At 40.4% G+C, this 18960-nt stretch overlaps 1 protein-coding gene across 2 annotated transcripts in view; it reads right to left on the bottom strand.

Moving 5' to 3' along the window:
* The window catches only part of Ap4e1 (adaptor related protein complex 4 subunit epsilon 1), a 52596-nt gene that overhangs the window by 2593 nt on the left and 31043 nt on the right, over nt 1-18960 (bottom strand). For both annotated transcript variants that reach the window (XM_041678952.1, XM_041678953.1), the window contains 6 exons: nt 18370-18484; nt 15253-15376; nt 7630-7888; nt 5702-6223; nt 3714-3898; nt 1894-2051 (listed from right to left, as the gene is read on the bottom strand). In XM_041678952.1, coding sequence (XP_041534886.1) covers nt 1894-2051; nt 3714-3898; nt 5702-6223; nt 7630-7888; nt 15253-15376; nt 18370-18484 — 1363 coding nt within the window. The remainder of the gene's footprint in view (nt 1-1893; nt 2052-3713; nt 3899-5701; nt 6224-7629; nt 7889-15252; nt 15377-18369; nt 18485-18960) is intronic.

Below are 18960 nucleotides of genomic sequence, written 5' to 3'. Positions count from 1 at the left end.
CTACAATCTTGAATAAAACTCAACTCTAACTGCATCAAAGATTTCAACTTAAGATCTGATACCCTACAAAGAAAGTAGGAAATACACTTGAACACATAAGAACACAAAAGGATTTTCTGAATAGGATCTCGGTAGCACAGGCATTAAGAACAGAAACTGACCAAAAGGACCACATAAAAGAGGTTGTTGATCAACATGTGAAGAGGTTGGAAGGTTTCAAGTTCACAGACAAATTACCCTGGTGTAGCTGCATCACCTTTAATAGCTATTTAATACCGTCTTCTGTATGTGGCCTGACATCTTTGTGACCATTAGACATGTCCAAAAATCCCCTTGGTTTCCAAGCAGACAAAGGACTACGAATGCTGTCAGATTCTTAGCTGAGGCCTACAGCAGAGTTTTCCCTGTTTTGCTGTAACAGACCTACCTACCACTTTCACCAATGTATTTGAAAAGTGCCTTGATTTATGACTTTCTTTGTTCTGTTACTATAAAAACTTTATCAAATCATTAAAAAAAAAAATTAAAAGCTTCTTTACAGCAAAGAACATCATCAATCGAGTGAAGAGGCAGTCTATAGAATAGGTTAAAAAAAATCCTATCTGAGCCGGGCGGTGGTGGCGCACGCCTTTAATCCCAGCACTCGGGAGGCAGAGGCAGGCGGATATCTGTGAGTTCGAGATCAGCCTGGTCTATAAGAGCTAGTTCCAGGACAGGCTCCAAAACCACAGAGAAACCCTGTCTCGAAAAAAAAAAAAAAAAAATCCTATCTGGACACTGCTGCTTTCTAGAATACACAAAAAACAAAACAAAATGGATCAAGACAAACCAATTAAAAATTGGAACACAGAACTAAATGGAGTCCTCATAAAAAGAAATACATATGGCTGAGAAATACATATGTATATATAAAAGTTCAGTATCTTTAGTCGTCAATTAAAACTACTTTCAGGTTTTATCTTACCCCAGTCAGAATGACTAAGGTTAACCAAAATTAATGTTACAAGGAAAAGACCACATTGAAACCTACTGCTTTATAGGCAAACTAAAAGATACAATTTTCCTTTTTCTCTCTCTCTCTTCTTTCCCTCCTTTCTGTGTGAGCATGCTGGCTGTCCTGAAACCAGCTCTGTAGACCAGGCTGGACTACACCCCCTCCCCACACTGGGATTAAAGGAGTGCACCACCATGCCTGACATGATAATTTTCTTAAAACCTGTAACAGAGGTATCCTGCAAAGATAGAGAATTCTATTGCTAGACACCACATGGTTCTAAACCCAGCTGCAGGAGTAGAATATTATTAGCACAGCAGCTGCAGACCAGGAGGCTCCAGAGGCCCCCAAAGCAATGGAGGTTGGTAACATTGCTTCTTATGACTCACTGTAACTAGGCAGCAAGACTATTACTGAAGACACAACACCCTTTGGATGTCACACACTGACAAGGCTGAAGCTGCTCTGGAAGCTTCCTCCCCGGTGGTTAGCAACCAATGTGTTAAAAGAGGCCCAGCAGGATGCTGGGGAGAAAAGGTGTCCATGGTCTCACCTGGTGTTGACACTGCTTATGACAATATTGATCTTCCAGGCTAGAGGTGCTGTCTGATCCAACAGAGACATAACTATTTTGAGAGTCATCAACCACTTTCTGGTTGGATTTGAGGCCTACTCCACACAAATGGAGAAATGTTTAAAGTGTTAAAAAGAAAAACAGAAGCTAAGTGATAGTTAATTATACACCGTAATTTTTTAAATCAAATATTCTTTAATACAGTCTGGACACTTTAAGACACTTGTCTTAAAGATACATGTGATAAGAAGCATAACTCTAAGAAGCATGACACCTGAAAGAAAATCCATATTCACATGGGGCTGCCTTTTGTAATTCTACACACCTACGACGTCAATGACATGAAGTCCCAGCTTCTGCTGCAGTTCTGTTAGGACAGAAGCCAAGGCAACTTGAGGCTCTGATATTTTTATAGTTTGCTTCACATCATTTGCTAAGGCCAACCAGAGTTTGCCAAAGTCTTCAGTTGAGATCTTTAATGGCCTGAAAATAATTTTAAAAATTAGTTTATGTTGTTAAGAACACAACAATGCTGAACAAACACATTCTATATGACTCATGGAAATTAAATATAGTCATGATAAATTTGAGTTCCAAGAGCTTTGTGCTTTTAGAGCAGGTATGATTAGAATACTGAGTATTATCTTCCAACCTGATGAAGTTACTATAGCAGAAGATACTAAATTGAACTTTTCCTTTCAAGAATTCATTCAATTTTGTCTCTTTTTAGATATTAATCCCTCCAACAGGATTTCACCAAACAACTTCACAAATTCTCAAATATAAACTATTCTATCATACACACACACACTTTGGATTTGGGGAATAATGAAATTTCTGCCAAAGTCATATACAAGATAATAAATATAAAGAACTTTAAATAAATTAGCCAAAGAACTTAAGACTCTGTCAACACACACACACACACACACACACACACACACACACATTGAAATAATTCTATGAATGCAAAAAACATTTAGGGGATGAGTTATAGACAACTTTTATAGTCTCTATTTTATTTACTTATTTATTTTTGTTTTTTGGAGCCTGTTCTAGAACTAGTTCTTGTAGACCAGGCTTGCCTCTGACTCGGGAGTGCTGGGATTACAGGTGTGTGCCACCACCACCCAGCTAACTTTTATATTCTATTTATATTCTTATAACATTTGAATTTCTGTGTTAAGTACATATTGATTGTATAAAAACCCTACATTTAAAGATACAGAATTTATTATGTACTAAACTGTGTTTTATATATATATATTATGCTTCTTCAAATTATGAAATAAGGGTGGAAAGGGGCTGAGACTTAAATTGTGGCCCAGGCTGGCCTAGAACTCACTATGCTTAAGCAGGTGGCAATCCTCCCGCCTCAGCTTCCTAACTGCTGGGATTATAAGCATGAACCACCATGCCTGATTTATAAGAATACAAGGTTTTTAAACTGGACATTGGTGGCGCACGCCTTTAATCCCAGCACTAGGGAGGCAGAGGCAGTTGGATCTCTGTGAGTTCAAAGACAGCCTGCTCTACAAAGTGAGTTCCAGGACTGCCAGAGCTACACAAAGAAACCCTGTCTCTAAAAACCAAACCAAACAAACAACCTCCCTAGGTTTTAAAAATATTATTTATGTGTATATAGTACATGTTTGTGTGTGAGCATGTGCGTGTGTATGCAAGAACTCCACAGACACCGGAGTGATGTGGTGTCGGATCCTCTGAAGCTGGAGTTACAAGCAGTTGTAAGCCACTGGTGCAGGTGCTAGGAACCCAACTCTAGTCCTCTGGAAGCCTTGGAAGTCAATGAGTCATCTCTGTACCCAAGTCTGTATAATACTTATTCTTTATTTTAAAGAGTTATTTATTATGTACACAGCATTCTGTCTGCATGTATCCCTGCAGGCTAAAAGAGGGCACCAGATCTCATTACGGATGGTTGTAAGACACCATGTGGGTGATAGAAATTGAACTCAGGACCTCTGGAAGAGCAGTCAGTGCTCTTAGATGCTGAGTCATCTCTCCAGCCCCTAATAATTTAATTCTTATATTTCCTAATAGCTAACATAGTGTCTCTAGTTAGAAAGAAAAAAGGGGGATAGGGTATAATGGTTGAATAACTTAAACATGCCAGAAGATATTTACCTAATAAAATCTAATAATGATAAGTTCATGGAAAATTCCAACTGAAGAGAATGTGCATCCATCATCTGGTAATTTATAACACCACAGAGAGTCCCCTCTACAGAAGGGCTTTCCATCTGCACACCATACTGAAAAGATGTGGAGCTTTCCATCCCAGGCAAACAGCATCCAGGTTGCTCAATGATCTGTAAATTAAAGTAATAAAAATACCGAGGAAAGCATCATTATAATGTTATACGGATAGCAAACTTCTATTTAAGTGATAAAGTAATAAAGTACACTAATGTGGGAAATTAACAAATGACATTATGGAAACAACATACAAATATTCACTAAACAGCCAGGCTGTGGTGGCGCATGCCTTTAATCCCAGCACTCGGGAAGCAGTGTCTGTGCACTAAGCAAGCATTCTTCCATAGCTCCTCCCTTTTTTTTTTGAGACAGGGTTTCTGAGTGTAGCACCCCCCCCCCCCCTCCACTGTCCTGGAACTGACCAGACTATCCGCAAATTCACAGAGATCCTCCTGCTTCTGCCTCCTGAGTGCTGGGATTAAAGGCATGCACCACCACTGCTCGGCTACCACTAGACTCTTAACCTAGAAGATCTATAACAATCCTACAGCTGCCTTCCATTCTCTCTCTCCATCCCCACTCAAGCTGTACTGGTAGAATCAGACACATTTCTTTGTTTTTTAATATGTATTCAAGAATTCTTGCCCTGGGCAATGGACCATACAATAATTCATTCAACAAACTGTATGTAGCTCACAGAAAGAAGTGGTTATCCTTCTGACACATACCTGTCAAATGTCATAACTGTGCCGAGAACACTTACAACAATGCAGACAAAGGAACTTTGAGAAGTTGCCATAGCTCCCTTTCGGGGCTATGGAAGAGAATGATGCCCAAGTACCGAGCATAGAATAAAAAAAATCACATGGAGAAATGTTTACCCCTTAATATTTTTTTAATGCTCTATTTGGTTCTGTTAAATAATCTGAAAAGTTAATTTCAGTGAATATGACAAGAGCAAATGTAGCCCTTAGGGAACACATGAGTAGAGATCATAGAATAAAATCAGGAAACACAAAGAACAAAGGATATGCATTTAATGTTAAAAGCATTTTACAGATATCAACTAGCCAATTCTGTTTTTTTTTTTTTTTTTTTTTTTTTTGGTTTTTCAAGACAGGATTTCTTCTCTTTGTGGCTCTGGAGCCTGTCCTGGAACCAGCTCTGTAACCAGGCTGGTCTTGAATTCACAGAGTTCCGCCTGTCTCTGCCTCCCAAGTGTTGGGATTAAAGATGTGTGCCACCACTGCCCAGGCAACTAGTCAATTCTTTACAGGAACATAACGTTAATATCCTTGCTTTCAACAGGAAGAAACAGGCAAAAACATTTAAGAAACTGACCATGTAACATGGCAAGTAAGGCACAGTAGCAAGGTTAAAAACCAAAGTAGTATAAGAAGCCTATATTCGCAGGGCGGTGGTGGCGCACGCCTTTAATCCCAGCACTCGGGAGGCAAAGGCAGGCGGATCTCTGTGAGTTCGAGGCCAGCCTGGTCTACAAGAGCTAGTTCCAGGACAGGCACCAAAGCTACAGAGAAACCCTGTCTCAAAAAAACCAGAAAAAAAAAAGAAGCCTATATTCTTTTTTTGTTTGTTTTTTGGGTTTTGAGACAAGGTCTCACTTTTTAGCTCTGGCTGTCCAGGAACTCACAGGATCCTTCCTCTGTTCCTGAGTGCTGGATTTAAAGGTGCATTCCTCACTATGCTCCACAGAGACTCACTTTACACATCTATGGCCTCTCAAACACAGCACTACTGGGCTTCCTTTGTTTCTTTAGAGTAGTTAGTGTATCCTGAGCCCTGATTTAAAGAAGAAAGAATGTGGAACAAATTCATAAGGTGCCGGAGGCAAAGGCAGAAACACTAAGTAAGTGTCATTTACTTAAGGGAGAAAAGATAAATTAGCATTGTCTTACCTTGAAGTTTTCCACAGGAAAAATTTCTAACTTAGCATTTGTCACCTCTGAATCAGTCTTACTAGTGACTGCCCAGACCACCAATAAACAATCATCCTTCCAAATTTTGTAAGAAGACACTGACACCGTGTCATTACTACAGATTTCCATGAGGCTTGAATGCCCACGCTCTGGAGTTTCTTCTAACAGAGAGGCTGCAGCTGAAGCTGTGGAGGATGAAGAGGGCTGGAAAACTTCCATGTTGTCATCAGCAAACAAAGAAGGCGCAGGCGAGCTGACACTTGAGAGTTTTTCAACTGAGGACAGCTCTGACGAAGACCCAGAACCCAAGAGCTCTGCACTGAGTTCAGTGTCCCCTCTATTCAAAGCACTCAGACAGTCATCATCCCCACGGGCCACAGCTGATACAGAGCTGAGGGTGGAGGAGGCAGGGTTATGAGCACTGGGTATCTTGTCATTTTGGGAGACCTTGAATTTTGATTTCCTCCTGAACTTGTGAGACACGAGGTCTGCTTTTCCCAACTGCAATAATAAAATATAAGAAGAAACTATTTTACTAATCATGAGCTTTAAATATCTTCTATAATCTCAAATGAACAATATATCAACACTAAGAATCTGTAAAGCAAAGATTGGCAAAACTCAGATAAATAAAATGTAAAACCCTAAAATTCTTAAAGGTATCAGCTAAATTTCACTTCTAACTTAAAAAACATAAACTGCCAGGCATGATGGTGCTTGCATTTAATCCCAGTACTAGGGAGGCAAAGGCACGCAGATCTCTGAGTTCGAGGCTAGCCTGGTCTACAGAGACAGCCAGGATAGTCACACAGAGAAACCATGTCTTGAAAAAACAAAAACAAAAACTTTTAAAAACTATAAACTTGCCGGGCAATGGTGGCGCACGCCTTTAATCCCAGCACTCGGGAGGCAGAGGCAGGCAGATCTCTGTGAGTTCGAGACCAGCCTGGTCTACAGAGCTAGTTCCAGGACAGGCTCCAAAGCCACAGAGAAACCCTGTCTCAAAAAACAAAAAATAAATAAATAAATAAATACATACATACATACATACCATAAACTTAGAAAAGGAAATAAGGTCAGAACTCAGTTGTAGTAGTTTTAAAAAATGTTGTTTGGTATTCTTTACATTATAAAATTGGACAACCTAGATTTGTTTTTGTTTCCAGAGCTGTATTATAGACTCCTAAGTTACCCTGACTACAAAGGGGACCCAAACTGTATTTTAATAATCTATAATAATTTGATTTCATGATCTTTGTTAGTAAGCAAAGAAGAAAAATTGGTTTTACCTCAATAACAAAAATCAGAGGCTGACCAGAAAATACAGAAGAAAACCATTCCATAGAATTTGCCACCACTAACCTAAGTGAAGAACAGTCTGATCAGGTCTATGCAAGCAGAGCCCACAGACAGACCACTATTACTGACAATCTCCAATCACTCCCCTTGCCCTCAGAGAATTCTGTCATTCACCCTGGTCATTCCTGATAATTTATGTGGACCCTGGACTTGTGTGAGCAGACTAGACTTCAGAGAATAACTTACTCAAGGGGATTGGATGCCGTCACCTCAGTGGTATAAAAACTATGTCACTGGGGCTAGAGAGATGGCTCAGCTTCCAGAAGTCCTGAGTTCAATTCCCAGCAACCACGTGATGGCTCACAACCATCTATAATGAGATCTGGTGCTCTCTACTGACCTGCAGGCATACATACCTGCAGAATACTGTATACATAATAAATAAATAAAATTAAAAAACCAAAACTATGTCACTGAGCTCTAGATCTGAGAGATGACGGCTGTGAGAGCTGTAGGAGGCATTTCCCTCACACCATGTACAGATGAAATCCAGTTTTTGCTACCAGCAGAGAGCAGAGATCCTTACAGGAATGTAACAGACAACTTACCAAATTGATTGTATTTTCTGGTTCAAGCCCAACAAACAGTGAGGATGCCAACAACTGCTTTTCTTTCTCCTCTGTAGATTGGGTGAGGCCTTGAGCTTGGTCCTTTCTGGCTGTGGCCTGGCTGACATTCTCCATTGTTGTACTCTCCCCAGGAGCATGCGACACTTCCATTTTATCACCAGTTGCGCTCTCCTTTTTGGGGAGATAGCCCTCTTTGCCCCATAATTTCTTTATACCTTCCAGCTTCAAGCTACTTGTCCTAAGGAGATTAAGCAAACAGTCAATTTAAATAATTGCTGACTAGGTAAATCCTTGATACATTTTTTTCCCCAAAACACATATGCTATGATCTTTCATTTATTTATTTATTTATTCATTCATTCATTCATTCATTCATTCATTTATTTATTGTTTTTCGAGACAGGGTTTCTCTGTGGCTTTGGAGCCTGTCCTGGAACTAGCTCTGTAGACCAGGCTGGTCTCGAACTCACAGAGATCCGCCTGCCTCTGCCTCCCGAGTGCTGGGATTAAAGGCGTGCACCACCATCGCCCGGCTTCTGCTATGATCTTTTAAAAAACAGCTTTTATGTTAATTTTATAGGTGAGAAGGAAACCTAGATTTTTTTTGGTTTTCAAGACAGGGATTCTTGCAGAGGAAAGGATCTCTGTGAGTTCGAGGCCAACAAAAAGACAGGGATTCTCTGAAGCTTTGAAGCCTATCCTGAAACTCGCTTTGTAGACCAGGCTCAAACTCACAGAGATCCTGTCTCTGCCTCCCGAGTGCTCGGATTAAAGGCATGAGCTACCACCACCTGGAATCCTAGATTTTTAAAATTTATTTTTATTAGAACCAATTTCCCCCTTCCCTCAAGCACAATAATTTAAAGCCCCAGAACTCTAGATCTGGTTAAAAATCTCAGACCAAGCCGGGCGATGGTGGCGCACGCCTTTAATCCCAGCACTCGGGAGGCAGAGGCAGGCGGATCTCTGTGAGTTCGAGCCCAGCCTGGTCTACAGAGCTAGTTCCAGGACAGGCTCCAAAGCCACAGAGAAACCGTCTCGAAAAACCAAAAAAAAAAAAAAAAAAAATCTCAGACCATTTAATTTTAATTTAATTACTTGAGTAAGTTAAAGAAGAGAAGGGCTGTGGATGTGCTCCTCTCTACTTACTGTTCAAAGACACCTTGACCTTTAACTCTGATGGCTCAAGATAAAAGATCTTAGCCACCGGAGGAGATCCAACCTCAATCATAAAACAGTAATTCATAAGCAAATTCATCTTAAAATCCACTGAAAGCAAAACATCAAATATGCACCAATATATAAATTTGTTTTTAATCCAAAATGTTTTATTAATGTGATTACTAACTACATATATTTCATTTTTTTTGAAAACGATATTAAGATTAGCCTGGAAAAGAGGCTTAGAAACTCTTCTCTGTATTTTTCCATCACACTAATTTATTTATTTATATGCCATACGTTTTATTTAGGTGCCACAGCCCATGTGTGAAGGCAGAGGACAACCTGCAGGAGTTGGTTCTCTCCTTATACCATGTGGGGCCTGGAGACTGAACTTAGGCTGTTAGGTTTGAACACAGGTCCTTTACCTGCTAAGATATCTGAAAGGCCCAGAAGTTTTCTTTAACTACATTTCCTTAAATATTTTGTGTATGTGGGCACATATCTCCTATGTGGGTCATGGGGTGAAACTCAGGTCATCAGGCATGATAACAAGTGCCTTCACCTACTGAGCTACCTCACCTGCCCCCAGAAACTTTTTAGTAGCTGAGTTTTTTAAAGTATTGGTTCAAAGGCAGAAACTCAGCCCAAAAATCCCAAGGTAAGACATATAGGCAAAATAAATAAAAAATAAAATAAACAAAAAAAGATATCTAGCATCAAATTAAGAATGTGAACTCAGGGGCTAGAGAGGTACCTAGCTTAGTGATTAAGAGGGTGATTTACTGGCTTCTCTTTCTTCCAGAGGACCCACATTTGATTCCCAGCACCCACATAGTGGCTTATAATCAACCATCTGTAACTCCAGTTCCAGAGGATCCGATACCTTCTTCTGGCATCGGGAGGCACCAGGCATACACACAGTACACAGACGTACACTCAGAAAAATCATCCACACATAAACATTCTTTAAAATTTAAATAGAATATGGATTCACATGTCAAAGTCACAGTTATGAGTCCACGAGTTAGCAGTGACTGAACAGCCACAGGTCACCGCTATTGCTCCTATGTTAATTAACTCAGAAGAACCCATTTCACAATGCAAATGTATATCATCACATGGAACACCTTACACACACACTGCTTCCATTGCCAGGCAGCCTACGAAAGCTAGAGTGGGAGAACTGCTCATTAGTCATCACTGTCATAGCTCAAAGTAGCACTTAAAACTTATACTACAAAATAGAAAAATTCATCTTAAAAATTCAAAAATATTTATACTGATTTTTAAAAGTTTTTAAAAAAATTATATGTATTTATTTATTGTGTGTATATAGTACATATTTGGAGATCAGTACTCTGTTTCTACCATGTGGATTCTGGGGATTGATCTCAGAACACCACTCTTTTTTTTTTTAAATATTTATTTATTTACTTATTATGTATACAATATTCTGTCTGTATATATTCCTGCAGGCCAGAAGAAGGCACCAGACCTCATTACAGATGGTTGTGAGCCACCATGTGGTTGCTGGGAATTGAAACCTGGTTGTCCTTGCCACAGGTAGATCTGAGCGGTCCTAAGAACCACTGGGAAGATCTGAATATCTCTAGGATGCTCAGAAGCAGCGACTTTAGGGAATGCGTGAATACCAAAGTGGTTACACTACCTACATGTCTACTTTAACAAAAGATTTCTTTCATCTACAAAAAAAGTACTCAAACTTAGGATTCAATTTTAGTTTGGGGTTTTCATTCTTTGAAGGCAAGCAGGTACTAACGCTGCCCCATTTAGACCCAGCTGCTGGAAACTTCTGTCAGGAAGAGGTCATCTCAGAACTCACCAAAGAGGAAGCTCCTCCCATTGAAGCCTGTTCAGTGACTGATGACCAGAAGGATAAAGCCTGGGCTGGAAGATAACTCAGCGGATACTATTTGTCATGCAAGCAAGAGGAATGAATTTTGGACGTCCAGCACCCCTACAAAAAGCAAAGTAGGTGCTATAATCCCTACACTAGGGGTGGCAGGAACAGAGGGAACCTGAAAAAGCAAAGTAGGTGCTGTAATCCCTACACTAGGGACAGCAGGAGCAAAGGAAACCTGAAAAAGCATGCTATGGATACTGCCACAGTGAGCTTCAGGTTCAGCAAGAGACCCTGTCTACGTAAATAGAGGAGAAAGTGATCAAGGAAGACACCAAAGTCAAGCTCAGGCTTCCACAGTGCACATATGTAGACATGCACGCACGTGCACACACACACACACACACAAACACACACACACACACACACACACACACACACACACACACACACACACAGTGTGAAGTTCTGACCCCTCATTTTAGCCCGGTTTAGGACAACCCTGAAAGGTCATTCTTGCAGAAGCTGTCACTGACATGACTTTCTCTCTCCATTCCATTCCACGGTACAAGCCGGGTGGTAGTGGCGCACACCTTTAATCCCAGCACTTGGGAGGCAGAGGCAGGTGGATCTCTGTGAGTTTGAGGCCAACCTAGTCTACAAGAGCTAGTTCCAGGACAGGAACCAAAAGCTACAGAGAAACCCTGTGTCAAAAAACCAAAAATCCAAAAAACAAAACACAACAAAAACCAAGAAACAAAACAAAACAAAAAAAACATTCCACGGTACAGTTGCAGAAGGTACTCCTAAAAATTCTGCACACCATGTGCCACTGCAGAATGTATTTCACAGGCAAATGGGAGAAGGGGCCACAGGTGTCTACAGATTTTTCTCAATTATTTCATTTACTTACACACCTGTTATCAACATAAATCTTGTCATGTTTCAGTCAACAGTCTAAAAGTGGCAATATACATGTGGCCATTTCATACACATGGTGAATGTAGTAAAAGTTCTTTTTTATATAAGTCATCTTTGCCTAGATCTGGAAAACATTATATAAGCCATAGTTTTCTATATTGTGTCTTTGTATCATTTTAAATCAGACCATGAAGATACATATGTGAATTCTAGGCAAGAAATCTTCCAAAGATTACAGGTGTAATTTACCTCAACTCTAGGAATTTCCACCCGAGGAACTGTTTAATAACAGGCTTACATGTAAGAAATTCTAAATTGGGTTTGACTTTATTCTCAGCTTACCAGGGAATATAGAAAAGAAGCAACTGGGGCTGGGTGGTGGTGGTGCACACCTTTAATCCTAGCACTCAGGAGGCAGAGGCAGGTGGATCTCTGTGAGTTTGAGGCCAACCTAGTCTACAAGAGCTAGTTCCAGGACAGGCTCCAAAGCTAGAGAAACCCTGCCAAGAGCGAGTGAGCGAGAGAGCGAGAGAGAGAGAGAGAGAGAGAGAGAGAAAGGAGCAACTGTCTCACCGTGAAAGCTGATTCATAACAATTGTAAGAGTCAATTGTTATGGTCGTTTTCAGTGTAAGATGCGCCTAGCACTTAGTTACAGAGCAGCAGCAGGAGTCAGAACTCATCTTCCCTAACTGGCAGCTGGTGCCTGCTTGTCTCCGAGGTACAAAGTCCAGGCTGTGTGACTGAGCCCATTGGCAGAGAAAGAAAGGAGTCTCAAACCCCAAATTTATTACACTAGGCTTTGTGCCCTAAACCAATGACATGGGGAACTTGAGAAGGGACAAGTTTCAGCCTGTGTAAAGACAGGAATTTCTCTCAATCAGGACTAAACATTTTAAAAAGGTTTATGTATGTATGTATGTATGTATGTATGTATATGGATGCTTTGCCTGCATGTACATCTGCACACCAGAAGAGGACATTGGACCCCAGAGATGGATGTGAGCTTCCATGTGGGTGCTGGGAAGAGTAGCCAGTGCTCTTAACATTTGGGACTTTAAAAACCACTATCTTTAGGAAAAAAAAAAAAAAAAACAACCAATAAAACAAAAAAACCAAACCACTATCTTGGGCCAAATTAGTGTTACCAGTCATTTTTGTCTTTCCCTATGCTGGTACTCCCTTTCTGCAGAATTGTATATTTAAAAGTGATTCACTTTTACTAGTCTAATTGCTGTCTTAACTTCAACATTCAGCTTGCCAGTTACCAACAATTTCCTGATCTGAAATAATGTGTGACCTGTTCACTTGTTGCATTGTTCTGATTGAGATACTTAACAGCTATCACCTCTACCATAACAGACCCACAAACCACACCTAGGATGCCAAAATTAAATGTCTAGGAAAGAAATTAAGGATGTTAGACCAGGGAGGGAAAGGGTAAAAACAGAATTAGAACCCCTGCCATTTTATGCACCATATCATTCTTCATTATCATAACTGTATTATTCCACTGATATACTCTCATGCATTCTAGGCGAGCATACCACCAATGAGCTGAATCCCCCATTAGACCTTGACTTCTTTTAAATGAAGTTCACTGACAAAGAAGAAAGCATTTTCATTACTTAGCATCATATCAGTAGACTAATTTTACTTGGTAAATTTAGCATGAGAACGATGATGGTAATTAATTGTAGTAGCAATTAGTGTGTACTGGGTTGCACTATACCCTTCATTACACTATCTCACTTTATTAATTTCAATATGCTTCTGAAACTAACTAGATCATAAAAATTAAAGTATATTTAACAGAATGAAAACTGGCCCCAAATAAGATACATGTGCAACTGTGTCAGCAACTGTCAAGGTGGACAAGAAATCCCTGAAAACATTTGGTGGGGGTCGTGCACATCAGTGTTAGAGTGTGCCCTCATCTGGATGCATGCAGAGGCCAGAGGAAAAGTCAAATATCTTCATCTATCACTATCTAAAAAAAAATTACAAGGGCTGGAGAGATGGCTCAGCAGTTAAGAGCATTACCTGCTCTTCCAAAGGTCCTGAGTTCAATTCCCAGCAACCACATGGTGGCTCACAACCATCTGTAATGAGATCTGGTGCCCTCTTCTGGCCTGCAGGCATACACGCAGACAGAATATTGTATACAAAATAGGTAAATAAATAAATAAATAAAATTACAATGACTTACTTTTATTTTATGTACACTGGTGTTTTGCCTGCCTTTGTGTCTGTGTGAGGGTGTGGGACACCCTGGCACTGGAGCTACAAACAGTTGTAAGCTGCCATGTGGATGCTGGGAATTGAACCCAGGTTTTCTGGAAGAGCAGCCAGTGCTCTTAGTCACTGAGCCCTCTCTCTAGTTCCCTTCATCTACCACTTGTAACCTTGTTCTCTATGACAATAACTGAATTGGAATCTGTCATTTTGGTTATGTTGCCTAAGCAGCAAGCTCCTACAATCTGTCTTCGCCACCCAATCAGGGGTTATAGGTACATTCAGCCACTCCAGTTTTTCATACAGTGCTGGGATTTGAACTCAGGTCCTCATGCTTGTACAGCAAGTGCTAAGTTCTCTCCCCAGAGCTTCTGAAAGTATTCTGAGCAAAGAACAGAGCTTCCTTAGACAAAGGTAGTCAGTCATTTCATGTTCATCTCTGTATCTGTTATTCTTCTACTACAAAAAATATTTTCCAGACGCATGACAAATTATAAGGAATGAAAAATATGCTTAATTCTTATCTAATATATAAGTTCCAATATGCTTCAAATTTTATAATATGAAAATAATATGCATTATGTACAGGTCTGTTATTTTTACTTACTGTGTATGTGTATGAGTACATACATGTGGTTACCTACAGAGGTCAAAGAGCATCGGATTCCCCGGAGTTAGAGTTACAGACAGTTGTGAGCTGCCCATTGTGGTGCTGAGAACTGATCCTCTGCAAGAGCAATCCAGGCTCTAAAGTGCTGGGCCACCTCTCTAGACCTCATGTGCGAATATTATACAAGGTTTTTGTTGTCTTAGAAGGCGGATAAGCTCTTAAAGTCCAAGACATATAACATCAGAATTTTGAAACCAATCAATAGAACAAGCAAAACAAAATCTCACATAGCTTTTCAATGATATTAAACACATAGTCAGAAATATGTCTCTTCTTTTGCATTATTTGAAAATGAAAACTTACAAGTCATCCTAAAATAACCTTTGTTTGTTTGTTTTTCTATATTTTTTATGGTCTATTTAACTTTATTTTATATGCATTGGTGTGAAGATGTCAGATCCCCTGCAACTGGATCTTTAGACAGTTGTGAGCTGCCATGTGGGTGCTGGGAATTGAACCCGGGTCCTCTGGAAGAGCAGCCAGTGCTCTTAACCACTGAGCCATCTCTCCAGCCCCTGTTTGTTTGTTTTTTCGAGACAAGGTTTCTCTGTAGTTTTGGAGCCCATCCTGGAACTAGCTCTTGTAGACCAGTCTGAACTTGAACTCACAGGGATCCGCCTGACTCTGGTTCCTGAGTGCTGGGATTCAAGGCATGTGCCACCGTTGCCTGGCTGTAAATAATAATATTGAGGACACAAGCAGAAAGCAGAGCAGATGGGCTCACCAAATTCTCAACTTCACGAAGAAACTTACTCTTTCAGTCCCGTTTCAGCACTATTTCCAGATATATCTGAGCCCAGAGAAATGCCAGCAGGTGACTGTCGTCCAGTGAAGCCAGATGACGAAAATGATAGTCCATATGGTTCAAAATTGAGAACTATAATTTAAAACAGTAACAGAGGTTCTTATTTAAAAGAAAGCATAAGAATGAAACTTATGAGATTCTATTCACTATTGAAACAATTAAAAGGCTGGAATCCAGAGACAATTTTTCAGACATGTTCAGTAAGAGTAAAGCAGCTGCCACCGATTTAAGTCTGCACATACTAGGGTAATCAGAGACAAACTACCCTTTATTTTTATCTTTTTATCTTTTCTAAAACGTTAAAAAGAATTCAATTAGAAAAGGCAAGTAGGCTGAATGGTGGTGGCACACACCTTTAATCCCAGCACTTGGGGGGCAGAGGCGGCAGATCTCTGTGAGTTCAAGGCCAGCCTGGTCTACAGAGCTAGTTCCAGGACAGGCTCCAAAGCTACAGAGAAACCCTGTCTCGAAAAAAACAAAACAAAACAAAACAAAAAAGCAATTAGATCAACCTACCTGTCAAATCTACCTCTTTAGACACAAGGGGAATGCAACAAGTGTCACACAGAGTGTGCAAAGCTGTGATCACCAGTAAAACTAAAACTAATAAGAGAGCGAGACAAGGGTGGCAGGGTCAAATCTGCCATCATCACCCAAACAGATGTGTAAGATCTGGAGAGCTGGCTCCGTGGTTATGAGTATTTGTTGCTCTTGCAGAGGACCTGGGTTCAATTCCTAGTATGGTGACTCACGTTTGTAATTCCAGTTCCAGGGGATATGATGCCCTCTTTTTGCCTCTGAAGGTGCTAGGCATATATACCATACATATATGTATGCAAAAATAAAATAAATAAATCTTTAAAAAATTTTAAGATGTATAAGTACAGAAAGATGGCCGGGCGATGGTGGCGCACGCCTTTAATCCCAGCACTCGGGAGGCAGAGGCAGGCGGATCTCTGTGAGTTCGAGACCAGCCTGGTCTAATTCCAGGACAGGCTCCAAAGCCACAGAGAAACCCTGTCTCGAAAAACCAAAAAAAAAAAAAAAATTTAAGATGGCTATATACTACAAAAAAACCCTAGAGAGTTCAATTCAGCTTTCATTAAAATTTCAATGACATTCTTCCCAAAACTAGAAGAAACAATTCAAAAAGTCATATAGAAACATAAAAGATCATTAATATACAAAGCAATCTTAAGGAGAAAGAACACCACTGGAGTTATCATAATAGCTGACCCCAAATTTTACTATGCAGCCATAGTGACAACAACAGCATGGTACTGGAACAAAAAGTGCGGTGGAACAGAATAGAGATCCCAGAAACAAACCACTTAGATATGGTCATGTAATTTTTGACAAAGGTCTTAAAAACATGCATGGAATAACTCAACAGCCTTGTCAACAAATGGTGCTAGCGAAATGGATACCACCTGCAGGAGGATGAAATTAGATTAGAGACTATAAATATATTTAAAGATGTGGACTTTCTGAATAAGAATCAAATAGCACAGGAAATAGCCCCAAGAATTTACAAAGTATTACATAAAATTAATGTTTCTTCATAGCACACAAAACTATCAGCTTAGTGAATAGACAGTCTACAAAGTAGAGAAAATCTTTAGAAGCTATACTCAGACAGGGGGTCAATATCTAGAAAAAATAAAGATCTGAAAAAAATTAAGCAACAACGACAAAAATACTAGTCAAACAAAAAAACCCTGCCAATCAATAACGTGCTAATCAAATAAGCAGTAGACAGTTCTCAAAAGAAGAAAACACAAATGGCTAGGAAATATTCTTTTAAAATATCCAGCATCCTGCCTAGACAAGGCAGCTCATACCTTTAATCCCAGCACTCAGGAGCTTGAGGTCCCCCTGGTCTACATGGGGAATTCCATACAGGGTGTGGTAGTTTGAATGTAATTGTCCCCCATAAGCTCATAGAAAGTGGCACTAGTAGGAGGTGTGGCCTAGTTGGAGCAAGTGTGTCACAGTTGACTTCCTGTTGCCTATGATCAAGAGGTAAAACTCTCAGCTCCTTCTGCAGCACCATGGCTGCCTCCTGTCATCCTCCATGATAATAATGGACTAAATCTAGTGTCTCTTGACAGCAATAGGAACCTTAACTAAGACACAGGGCTACATGAACAGTTTCTGTCTCAAAAAAAAAAAAGTCTCTAATATCCTTAGCCATCAGGGAAATGTAAATTAAAAATACTTCAAGACTCAGTCTCACTCCAGTCAGAAAATGAGCAAGGACGAAGGATGGTGAGGATGTGGTAAGACAAGGGCCCTGACTCTGCAGGTGGGACTAAAAATTAGTTCGCCACTATGGAAACCAGTCAAAAAGTCAAAAAAACAACCACCAGATGGCCTGACTCTACTGCTCTGGGGCATATACTCAAAGGACTTTAAATTCTACTACAGATACACTTGTACACCCACGATTATTGCTGCTCTATTCACGATACCAAGGAGAACCAGCTGGACATCTGTCAATAGACCAACTGGACATCTGTCAATAGACCAACTGGACATCTGTCAATAGACCAACTGGACATCTGTCAATAGACCAACTGGACATCTGTCAATAGACCAACTTGGAATGTAAATGTAGTGCATTTTACTCAGCTGCAAAACAAATGAAATTAGGGTATCTGCACGGAGGTGGATAGATTTGTAAAGTATGCAAGATGACCCAGACAAATAGTGCAAGCTCTCTGATACGGAGTCTTTGGTGTTATGTATACACGTGTATGAATGTGTGTCTCTAGGACATTAAGCATACTTAATGAAAAGCCACAGAAAGTATAAATATCTGTAATCACTTCCTTTCATGACTATAGTATCAACTGCGTGTTTCTAAAAGTTACACCCTGAGCCAGGTATGTCGGGACACACCTGTAGCCCACTGTCTGGGAGCCCAAAGCTAAAGGACCTTGAGGTCTCCACCAGCCTGTACTGCATAGTGAGCATAGCCTGTCTCAGTAACAACAAACCCAACCCAAACCAAACAAACAGCATGCCCCTCTAATCCATTTGATGATAAAGGGATGAAAATATACCTTTTTCTTGCGAAAGCTGTTCCTCTTGGCGCTGGTGATGCGGTTTGTAAGGTGCTGCCCCCTGACTGAGACCTTCAGCTACAAAACCATCCAGAAAAGATAAAGAAGCATCCACCTGCATCAAGTTAAGCAAAACCCAGGATTTTTTTTTTAAAAAAAACAAAACATGTATTTAGAAGATTAGACTGTACCATTATATCTTTGACACATGTATCTTTTCAACTTTTTAGGTGAGATCCTTTTCTGGGGTCTAGTTGACCTGACTGTACCCTCCATAACCCCCCAGATCTATCCTAAGTCCCACATCCAGTGCCCAACCTAGTTTGGCCACCCCTCCTGAGCCACCACCAACTTCTAGACTTCTGCTAAGACCTGCCTACCTGATCACAACCTACAGCCCCCTCCCCATGCCACATCCAAACTCTTCACCCAGTCATATCTTGCACACTCTTTTCCAGTGGCTAGCTAGGTGAGTCCACCTGCTCCTCCCTTCCCCACACTCGACCCAATCCCCACATCTAATCCCAAATTCCAGGCTTGAACTAGGACCCACATCCTGCACGCCAACCCAGCAGTAGCCTGTGGTCACCT

This window comes from Microtus oregoni, unplaced genomic scaffold (assembly GCF_018167655.1).
Source record: "Microtus oregoni isolate MIOR12 unplaced genomic scaffold, Mior012 000031F_ref0000149, whole genome shotgun sequence".
Taxonomy (NCBI): Eukaryota; Metazoa; Chordata; class Mammalia; order Rodentia; family Cricetidae; genus Microtus; species Microtus oregoni.
Note: the sequence above shows the minus strand (reverse complement) of the source record. Positions and strands in the feature narration are given on the sequence as shown.